The 11,627-nt window shown below is 42.9% G+C and overlaps 1 protein-coding gene across 1 annotated transcript in view; it reads right to left on the reverse strand.

The window, feature by feature from the left end:
- Nucleotides 1-11,627, reverse strand: part of LOC134265761 (sushi, nidogen and EGF-like domain-containing protein 1) — a 56,225-nt gene that overhangs the window by 12,839 nt on the left and 31,759 nt on the right. Inside the window, exons 6-8 of the mRNA XM_062747979.1 lie at nt 8,887-9,000; nt 8,692-8,802; nt 8,506-8,595 (exon numbers count right to left, since the gene is read on the reverse strand). Of these exons, the coding sequence (XP_062603963.1) occupies nt 8,506-8,595; nt 8,692-8,802; nt 8,887-9,000 (315 nt within the window). The remainder of the gene's footprint in view (nt 1-8,505; nt 8,596-8,691; nt 8,803-8,886; nt 9,001-11,627) is intronic.

Genomic DNA, 11,627 nt, shown 5'->3' on the forward strand with positions numbered 1-11,627 from the left:
GAAAAGAGGAATTTAATCCAGATGGATCGTAAATATTTTCAAAGAATGGACTAAAAGAAGAAATATTTGTGAACCTATATTGCTTAAAGGTCAATGTGTCTGTAGTTTCACCACTGAAGTAAGGAAGAGAGAATAGAGAGCTGAGAAACTTCACCACCAAAACACTGTATGAGAATATATGTATAATATTCAGGATCCGAGGATGAAGGAAGTGTCTAAAAAGGCTTGAAATCATTAGTGTTGAGTAAAAGAACATGCTGTTGGAGAAAGGCCTCTAAGGTTCCGATACGCTAGCCATAATGCTGGATACCTTAGTCCTTTTGGATTAAATTTTATGCTGCGAGCGGTCTGACAAGAACACCGAAATTTGCGTCGAGGGACCGGGCCACAGCTGTAAGTGAAGAAAGACGGCGATGACACCCGTTATTTGGTGGGAATAAACTCAAAGAAGTTGGATCCGGTGCGTACGCATTGAGATTATGAAAATATCCTGAAAAATTTAAAATAAAATATATGGTCGACAAAGGGGAAACATGGATTTTTTTAACAAGGCATAAAAAATGTCCAAATGCATGGTGCATTGTAGTTTGATGATGTTGCTATCCAACCTCTTCAAAGAACTGTACACGACATTGAAAATCTGGGATTTACTGGTTACTTTAATTGCCAACTACTTTTTCCGTGCTCTGGCTGCCTCACGGCTGAAATTCGCGGGTAAAAAAGAACATCAGATGATCACCTTAAAACCGTCGACAGTATTCTAAAATTGACTGAGGAAAATGAAAACCATCTTCTACATCTATAATTCCTTGTGTGCAGCGTCTACTTTCATTGGAAAGTACGCGTGAAAGTTGTAGAAAAACTTTGCTCAGTTACAGTTCCAATTCTTAAGAATACCAGTTTTGATTGATTGTATGTTGTTTAACTTCCCTTTCGAGATTTATTTTTGACTTATATGCAGACGTCACCATTTGCCGGTGCAGAGCTGCAAATGTTGTCCTATACTCAGCACTCTGGGCTATTGAGCATCGAGGGGTCTTTAACGCAGCAGCTACAGCGACACGGGACCTCGGATTACACAGTCTCATTCGAATGACCGGTCTCCACGTCCCCAAGTGGGATTAAACCCACGACGTAAGGATCATCTCCTAACATTGTGACTCTAGAGCAGACGCTCGAACCACTGCGCCACGCGGGCGACCTTAAACCAGTCTGAAATAACAGTTGATATCAAACTGCTCACTCATGTTAGACTGCCACAGGTAAACTTTGAAACTTTAAGAGAAAATAACTCGGTAACTTGTCACGACAATGATTAAATTACATTTTAATCTAATTTTGGACTATGCTTCACTGGTCAGTATGGGATGCTTACTCCTCTTAAGCACCTGATCCCATTTTCGGAATTATTAGGGGTCCGTGGTTTATACCTCGGACCCATTTTTTATATTCATATGAAGCAGAATTTGTGCAAAATCTTATGCGTGAAAAGAAGAAAACACTTGCTGTGGCCTTCAATTCGACATTTAGATATATAGACGACGTATTGTTAATGAACAATGGTCCTCTCCATTCCTACGTCGGTACAATATATACTGGAGAGCTTGAGATAAAAGATGCCACAGAGGCTGACACATCTGTTTCATACTTGGATATAATACTTGAAAAAGACGTTAATGGTAATCTAACAACCAAGCTGTAGGATACACGTGATGACTTTAACTATTCTATCGTCAACTTCCCTTACTTATGCAGCAATATACCTTCATTACCTGCATACGGAGTGTATGCATCTCGGTTGATTCGACACACAAGAGCATGCTCTTCGTATGAACAATTTCAAAAACGAGGTAAATTATTGACAAGCAAGTTGATGAAACAAGACTATCAACAGTCTCGTTTAAAGTGATCGATACAATGACCTTGTCAGCAAAGACAATTTATCATTGAGACAAATGCTGACAGACGTTTTTTCATACTAATTGTTAGTCCATTATTGATACTAAAGTAACCGTCTAGGGGGTGTGCTTTACAATATATTTAACAAGAAACATATTGACGCAAGCGTCAAAAATCGGCCGCAAACCAATTAATTCTTCCTTTGATAGAAGTAATTCGAAACTGAAATTTGCGTGATCTGTTTTTAAAATTTCTTATATTTATCTGTTAAAATAACCTCGTGACATGAAATACTTGCATGCGACATTGCCGATTTTCTTCATGCATAATGCATGTACAATATTATATGTATAAGCAAACCGCCCATAGACCTCTGCACGCAGTTTCATACAAATAGACTCTGGTGGAAGTTTGATGTTTACGTAATTATTACATAAAAGTACAAAACCAAAGTTTAAACTTAGCTATAGTTTTACTTTAATTTAAACGGAACAAATTAAATATGAAATATGTGGGACTCTCTTAGAGGATGTTAACAACCCCCCAAATCGATCTAGATCCACCACTACATTTCTTCTCTTCAGTGTTGAGATGTGGCGGGAAAATGCCTGGCACATTGTAAAAACGCGCTTCATCCTAGCCTAATGGACAAAATTGTCGTACAATTCCGTGCTTTTAAGAAATCAATATTTCATCAAATTTTTGAAAAACTTACATAGGAAATGTATAAATATACGCGGCATTTTAAAATAAGTACAACAAATCCTGTCTAAGCTGTTTAAAAAGAGAAAGTAAAATTGTTGATATACAACGTGGTCTTTGTTTTAGACAATGCCTACATAATACGCTTCGTGCTAATTTTCTCCGCACTTTAGAAATGTCAGTGTTTGTCAATCAGGATTGGATGAAATATTCACCAAATTATTTATAAAAATTTTATTTTATGATTATTGTGCTTTTTGTTAAACATTTAGAATATCTTTGTTTAATATTTTATAATATGAATGTTATTAAATATTTTTATTCAAATTGTTCTAACTCCGCAGAAACGCAGGGCGACTTAAAACTTTCATATCAACTAACCGACCGCCTCCTGGCGGCCGGTAATAACACCCAACATATATACAAACACAATTACAGTGGGTTCTGGCCCGGGTCGACTCCTCGCTCTGCTGCTGTCCCAGACACGTCCTGTCTGCTCGGCATCCAGGTGTAGAAGAGAGGGAGTGCGACTATCCCGCCATCTGACGTAATACAGACAGTAAGTCGTACCACGGGACAGTCGCACAGATACTACACTCCCCCGTTTTCTCTGAAAGGCTGGAGTCTACCACAGGAAAGAGGGTCCGGAACCATCTCCAACGTTTGGGCGCTGTAAACGCCCTCCCGGGCTAACTGCCCAAGAATAACAAGTACCGGAGCAAGCTCCAGGCAAAACCACCAGAAGGATTTACACAAATTTACCAGGTGGTATGTCCGGGATAATTCCCAGATTACCTCCTACAACTCATGTTTAACATTCACTGAGTGGGCCAAGTTCACCAGGCCCACTAACAACTCAGAAACTGACAACACTTACACCATCAGGCACTGGAGGGCAAATTTGCCCTTCGGCGTCGCCCACGCTTCCGCCTGGATCTGTACAAGCGACAAGTACTTTTCTCCTCTGGTGTTGAATCATCAGACGACCAGGGACTGCCTGAATCATACGGGGCTGTCCCCATTTCTGCAACATGGTCCTTGGTAACCTCTACTTTTGGGGTTGGGCCCCTGCCCACACAAGTCGGCAATCCCCAAGAAACATGACCATAGGCCGCCTTATTCAAAGGTTGGGCTGGTCCAGGGGATAGAGGTGCAACGCCGATATCCTCAATAGCTGAGTCTAGGAGGGACTCTCCAAACATCTCTACTTCCGGGTCTGGTATACCCAGTGTACTTCCGGGATGGGCCAGAGGCGCCACACTGCGTAACTCACTAACCAAACGAGGCACAGACTTGGGAGAATCCGTCTCAACCATTCTGCCTCCTGTCAAGGTCACTCTCTCCTCCGGAGTCTCAGCAGACCTCTCGGAGCTAATCTGCAACACCTCTTCTCCCAAAGTAAGGGTTCCTTGTCCCAAGTCCAGCTGGGCTTTCTCGGCACGGAGAAACTCCATGCCCAGCAACACTGGGTCCTTCAGAGGGGCAACATGGAGCTCAACCTCATGTGTCTGACTACCAATACACAAGGTCACTGGTCCCACTATGAATCCTTCCAACTTAGAATTCTCCCCCGCCTGTATCATGGTCACATGTTTCCGGATAGGCGGCTTGGGGTCCAGCTGGTCATACAACTTGGTAGACAGCACGCTGACTGCAGCCCCAGTATCCACTACTGCCTTTACCCCAATACCTTGCACTTGCAGGCTAACGGTAAAGCCCACAGATGAACACTGCTGTCCTATGGGTACAGAGGGTTCCTCATCCTCAGGCCACATCGAGTCAGAACAGGGGACCATTCTCCCAAATTCCTGGGATTCTTCGCCAACCATAGCTTGTCCAAGCGGCTCCAGAGTGGAGTGGGGAGTTACAGTCCCCACTTCCTCTTCCATGGTGACCACTTCCTCTTCAGCCACGCAAAGCTCTGGTGATGGTGGCATCCCAAGTTGATCTTTCAGCCTGCGGCGCTTCTGCCGGCGCTGCACACAGGAGCGGGGAACACTGATCCCCAACTCCTTGGAATCCGACCTAGGGAACGTCTCCACAGGAAGTCCTCCCATACTGGTCCCGCCCCTTTGCCCGTCAGTAGCCACTGTCTTCCCTGCAGCTCGGGTGGGGCAATCTCTACGGAAGTGCCCCACCTCTCCACACCTGAAACATACAGCAGGCTTCCGGTCCCGCTTCGTCCATGTGGGTGACGGGGTACCACTCCTCTGATGTTTCCGAAGGGGGGCAGCTTCCCTCTGCCTTATCAACTCCTCTAGTTTCTCTATCCTGCTCCGTAGGGCTGCGAGCTCCTCCACAGCAACATTTACTCTCCCGGGATCAGTCTGCTATAGGTCATGAGCAGAATCCAGTTTTCTTACTTCCCTTGACGGCTTAGGCCTGTGACGCCGGGAGTGCTGATAGTATTGCAAGCACTCCATGGCTTCCTCCACTGTCCGGGGATGCCCATCAAGTGCGTAAAGGCCAGCATCTCTGTCCTCAACTCCATAGCACAGCCGAGGTATAGCATGAGTGTGCACATCAGGCACACTGGGGAAGGCTCGAGTCGCCAAGGTCAGGACTCTGTCGGCCCATTGATGAAGTGACTCTCCAGGATTCTGGCTGGCAGACTGGAAGTTTAGTTGATGAGTGAGATCGGCAGCAGAGGAGCCAAAACGCTTTTCAAATCTTTACAAGATCTCACCTAGGCGGAGCTGGCTACTGGTATCTAACATCAGGGTATAAAACTCGCTTGCTGCCCCTTCAAGGGAAAAACAGAACTGGTCATGCTGCTCCTCCTCAGTCCACAGCTGACTGCGAGACAACCTCACAAACTTATGCAAAAATGCCTTCCAGCTGGTCTTACCATCATACCTAAGGTCCTTGTACCTGGGCTTACTCCCAGCAGCTACCCTACTAGTGTTCTGTGCAGGTGTATTAAAGCTGCTATCCTGGTGGTCCGGGACAGGCTGACTAGCATAGTGTCCCAGCTTGGCTGTACCATGCACATGTGCTATCCTCTCCCCCTCTCTTCCAAAATGGCAGGCTGGAGTATCGAGATAGGCAGGACTACAAGTCGATGACATGGGGACACTATGATGCTGTGATTCACTGGGCATGGTCATACCTAGGTGTGAGGTTGGAATATCCTCACCTCGGTACCATAGGGATTGGGTGTGATCGGGCAGTGGGGGTTGGGCATGTCCACCCCCAGTATTCACCAAGTCACTGACAGAGGTAGTGTGTGGCATTGAGGTCCGGGGTTGAAAATCATCCCCAGGAAGCGAGGACACGCTAACGTCTGCGGGTCCAGGCTGGGTTTGTACGGACAAAGGGTTCCGGGTGAGCAATCAAGGGTAAACAGGCCTCTGATCATACTCAGAAGTGAGCTGTGCAGGCCTCACAGGTTGTTGATTGGCAAACAGTGCATGTTTTGGAGGGGCAGGGTCAAGCGAGTGGGGTATACCCTCACGAAAGCTTGGTCAAACTCCTATGTCCCCCAGGTTAGCTATGTCTCCCACAAGGACAGGTTGGCTACTAGCTGAGAGCACATGACCTACAGAATACTGATGTTCTAAACCTAAACTCAAGGGAACCTCACTGTATTCATACCTAGGTGGGCTACAACTCACAGTGCTGCCAGGTGAGCCACACCAACACAGGCTATCGAAAGAGGACTCCAGGGAATCACTGGTCATCATCCCTGGTGAGCTACATTGGGGCTGGGCAAACCTGAACTCTCTCCTTGACATACCATGTAACACACTACCCTCCCCACAGGGGATGCCCGAATGCAGGCCGGGCCTAGGTGTAGAGGGACCCCCCAGGGGCAACCCCCTCCCATATGACCTGACATTGATTGAGCAAAAGGTGTGTGACGGGATGCAATATGCTCGGTCCCGTTATAAACATATGGTGAAAAACCCCCTTCCACGTGAGAACCATACACACTGCACGGAACAGGAGGGTTAGATCTGTCTGACTGCATGACACTATTGATAGCTGGGCGCGTGTCCAGGCCTAAAGCCGACACGGCCTCCTCTACAGACATATCCATAAAAGAATGTCACAAATAATCAAGTAAAATCACAGACAATACTTACAAATCAATTCCAAAAGTCGATTCAAGAAAAATACATGAAAAATCAACATGTGCTCTCACGTACCTCGCAGCACCAAAAATGGCGGCTAAAACCGATGCCTAAAAATACCTAACTGACAGCAGTACGGGAATCTCCGGGCCCCGCGAATTGGGCGCCAGTAAAGTAACCGTCTAGGGGGTGTGCTTTACAATATATTTAATAACATCCAACATATATACAAACACAATCACAGTGGGTTCTGGCCCGGGTCGACTCCTCGCTCTGCTGCTGTCCCAGACACGTCCTGTCTGCTCGGCATCCAGGTGTAGAAGAGAGGGAGTGCGACTATCCCGCCATCTGACGTAATACAGTAAGTAAGTCGTACCACGAAGTTGTGGTTCTGTGGTTCTTAACCGGTAAGTTGTGATGTTCCTTTCCAAAGGAAGACCTTACGATGGGTGTCACCGGTCAACAGGGGATGCTCACTCCTTCATGGCACTTGATCCCACCTCTGATGTTTCGGAGGTCCGTGTTTGCTCTGCTCCTATTTTGTATTGTTTTATGGACTTTGATAAAGAATACTGTTCGTTCCTTCTTCTTCACATATTTTTCCTGTTTAACAACTTTTTTTAGATCAATCAGCTTTTGCATTATTGAAGAACAATTATTCTAAAGGTAAAAAATGTAACAAATTCAACTGTAATTGTAAGCATTTACCATTTAATCCAGAATTTAATTAGACCTTCATTCAAACACTCTAAAGTCGCGGAGCAATGAGTTGATCCTTACGTCACGGGTACGAATCCAACTGTTGGATGGAGACCGGTCCTTCGGTTTGTTGATTGTAATACATCGACCCCTCTTCACTCATAGAGACACACTTGCCGGTGGAGATCTGAAAGTATTGTCCTATACTCGGCGCCATTGGGTAGAGAGGGTCATCGTGCCAGCATCTACTGCGACACGGGACCCCGGTTTTATGGGGTTTCATTCCAAGGACTGGTCTTCACATCCCATAGCTAGCTGGATTCGAATCCGTGACGTAAGGGTCAACTTCGCAACTCTAGAGCAGACGCTCTTACCACTGCGCTTGTCATATGAGACCTGTAAACGGAGGTCCCGTGTCGAAGTAGATGATCGCACGGGAAAAAGATCCCTCTCAACTAATTGGTCTTGAAGGCCGAATTTAGGACAGAATCTGTGGTTCTTCACCGGTAAGTTGTGGTGTTCCTTTCCAAAGGAAGACCTTTTTTACGGTGCGGAAAGACTGATGAAGCTTAAAAAGTGAAAAGTCGCTCGCGTGGTAAGAGCGTCTGATCTACAGTCGTGCAGGAGCTGACCCTTCCATTACAGGTTCGAATCTTAATGCGAGACGTGGAGACGTCCTTCAAAAAGAACCCATGGAAACCAACGTCCCGTGCATCAATAATTGTCGGCACTGAAAAGATCCCTCACTGCTCAATGGCCCTAAGTAGCGGACATGGGTCTATCTTTGCAGTTCTCCACTGGTAAATGGTGGTGTGTTTGAGTGAAAAAGTTCTCGCAAGATTCTATAAACAACAAACAAATAATAGGTAAAGTAAGCGAATCACCCCCCCCCCCCTCGGATAAGAGTTCAATAGTTTTTTTGTTTTAGGTTTTCTTTTTTTAAAACCTCATATTCAACAAAGATTTTGATTGACGTTTTTTCTACCCTGGTTGAACTCTCATAATGAAATCGTTCGTCCACGCCTGAGTCATATTTTTTTTATCTTGGTAATATTTGTGGAATAATCTTTATCTTGGTAATATTTTTGGAATAATCAAAGGTTCTGAAAATAGTCTTTCAGATGTCTCTTACTATGCTTAACTGTGTCTTCTTGTGATTTGTGCAGTGACATTTTACAACAGACTTCCTCTCTCGAACATACAGTGTTATTTTGTTGTTCCTCTACAAATGAACAATATCGGACTTTTTATTTGTTATTTAACACATTTATCACATGTATCAATACGTTGTTGTTTTATCTGTCCAAATTAAACATACCTGAATCGCAATGCTTCCCTATCCAACCGATGAAACAGGTGCAGTGATAACTCCCTACCGTGTTGTTGCAGAACCCTTGGTCACATGGCCGTGCTGAGCATTCATCAACATCTGTTACGTATATAAATATCATATAAGAAACTCGGTATAGATCCGAAATATATAAATATTATTTGAAAGTGAAAATTACTTTACCTGTTTGGCATCTTTTTCCCGTAAATCCAGGCTTGCAGTGACACTGAAAATCTCTGTACATATCCTCACAAACCCCTCCATGTTCACAAGTTCCAAATATGCAATTATTTTTATCTGGAACATTTAAATTAACATCAACTGATGAAATATCGTTATAGTTCCGATATGTACTTATGAAATTCCTAAGAAAAGAGAATACAGTCTTAAATTTTAGCAAATCCTCTTAAATTTATCACAGCCAAACATGTGGAGATAACAGTATTCAAAATCGATAGTCCACTAAACAATACAACACCTCCAAAACATAAGAGGTGGGATCAGTTGCCATGGAGGAGTGAGCATCCCCTACCAACCCGTCATACCCGCCATGTGCTTCGGGATATAACGAGAATATCCGTCTTCAATTCAGTGTATAAATTATGGAATATCAATTAGTATTAAAAATGCCAGTCAGCATTTGACTAAGTGATAAATTGTATTTGCTGCGAGGTCATTGTATTGACCCTTGAACATTCGAAATGATTACTAAAACCATCCTCGCAAACCACGGCCAAAATGTACGATCCTCTCCCATTCTTGTAGGAGAGAGCTTTATGCGGACTCCGGACCGTGGCTTGAGACGAAAATTTAAACAAGATCGCTAATTTTTTGTTTTATCAACTTGTCAATAATTTATCTCGTTTTAGAAATTGTTCATACGTAAAGCATGCTCTTGCGTATCGAACAAACTGAGATACCTTAAAACCTTGAAAATAAGCCGCGGCTTATTTTAAGTTTTGGTAAAAAAGCTGTGGCTTATTTTCAAAGACGTCTGTTTTCAAATCGCGGCTTATTATCAATACAACAAGGGCACCGCTAAGCGGAGCATCCCCTCGCGGCAGGAACATCACTGGTAATGGCAATATCTCATGAGAGATCAATTCTCTAGAGGGACGTTAAACATGTCAAAGATTGTTAGTACAACGTATCTTCTTTAATGTCCTTCTCATGAATATTTTGCTCATATGAAGGCTTGCCCGTGAAGAGCTGCACATTTTTTCCTATAATAGGCACTGACGGCCATTGAGCAGTGAGGGATCTTTTTGTACCAGCATCTATTGGGACACTGGCCCTTGGTTTACACGGTGTCACTATTGATGTCCGTATTTGATTTCCATATGTTTTATCTGATAACTATTTAACTAATAATTTAAGCCCAAAATGTTTACCATACTTTTGAGCTTGTTAGCAGGTTTTACCTGGCGATTTAAATCCCTTGAAGTCAGATTGGGCGTAGCAATTGACCGGAGCAGTTGTGTTTAAGACAGCTCTCAAATAATTTCTTATTTCATGACCAGAGGTCCACCTATTCTGGGTAAGTGTATTTTATTCATTATCGTTAACTGTATGATTTATTGACGGTTTTAATTCCTGAAATGGCCACAGAACTTTGTTCTATAATTTCATTCGTAAGTTAGATTCAAAGTAGTATTTGCTCATGTAAAGTATAAGTAAAAGTAAAAGTTTATCAGGTTGGGACCAATCGCCTAAACGGGATATAATATCCCAAGTGGGCTATTATTACCCAAATGAGCTATATGTAAATATCCTGCGCGGGATATACCGCACGCTTTTTTCCTATCAGTGAAGAAAGTTCGAATTTCCGCAAGATGTCTGCTACAGTGGTAAGTTGCAAGTTTTACACCGAATGTTTTATGACATATCTTACTTCTATTTCATCCCTAGCAGAGAAGTAATCGTATATTATATGACAGGGCCACCAAGTATAAATGATATACCTTTTCAAATTTTCTGTGCTTTCTTGATAATTGGAAAACTTTCACATTTTTTTTCATGTGGTGAAGCAAACCGCTTCTTCAGTTGCCATCTTTAACGCAAAGAATTCTCGCGAGATCAAATCATCCAATCAGAAAATAGGTTTAATCTTTGGTTTAGTGGTCTTTTCAAAATAATGTATGGAGGGCCATAAGAAGGAAAAGGGAAACTTTTGAAAAACATTTTTGCTTCATTCATAACTCAGTCATATATCATAATAAACTATGTTTAAAATGTTTTATATGAATAAATACTCTACAATAGACATATGAAGTGAGTATGCAGCAAATTAGAGTATATATAGATATAACTTAAAGAGCGATAACTCATTGGTGAAGAACGATAACTGGTTGGTAAAGAACGAGAACAGCTGACCCGTGTTAGAAAAGAAGCGAACTTACGACGAAGACCAAAAACTTTAGTTTAAAATTTTGCAAAAATCAATTATTCTGTTGTTAAACTTCTAACAAAAAATATCATTTTAAAGGTTTTTTTAAGTTGAAAATTCCTTTTAAATTCAATGTACAATAAAAAGTTTTCAGCATTACATGTGTTTAATTTTGGTAGAGTTGTAAGTTCTTTTTGTAAAACGAGCCCCATCACTGGCTAAAGTCATTTTCATGCGCGGATCCATTTATTAAGAGGGATATCTATGTTGTTTGCTGGGGGGGGGGGGTGTAACTATTTGCGACAATTCAAGAATGTAAATTTAATCAATTGGAATTTTGTAACGGGGCACTCTAGATCCGCGCATGTTTGCTTAAGTAGTGCCGCTCTCTGCAGTCAGTCTTTGCCCCCTTTTTTTCTCTGTCTGTTGTCAATTAATTGATTTCCTCTTTTTTCACAGAAAAGGAACGGTAAAACCAGCAAGGTCACAAACGTTAAGTTGGGGAAGAATAGGAGGGACGTGAAGGCGCTAGTTGGCA

The sequence above is a fragment of the Saccostrea cucullata genome, unplaced genomic scaffold, assembly GCF_032062105.1.
Source record: "Saccostrea cucullata isolate Sc308-1 unplaced genomic scaffold, CSIRO_AGI_Scuc_v1 ctg157, whole genome shotgun sequence".
NCBI lineage: Eukaryota > Metazoa > Mollusca > Bivalvia > Ostreida > Ostreidae > Saccostrea > Saccostrea cuccullata.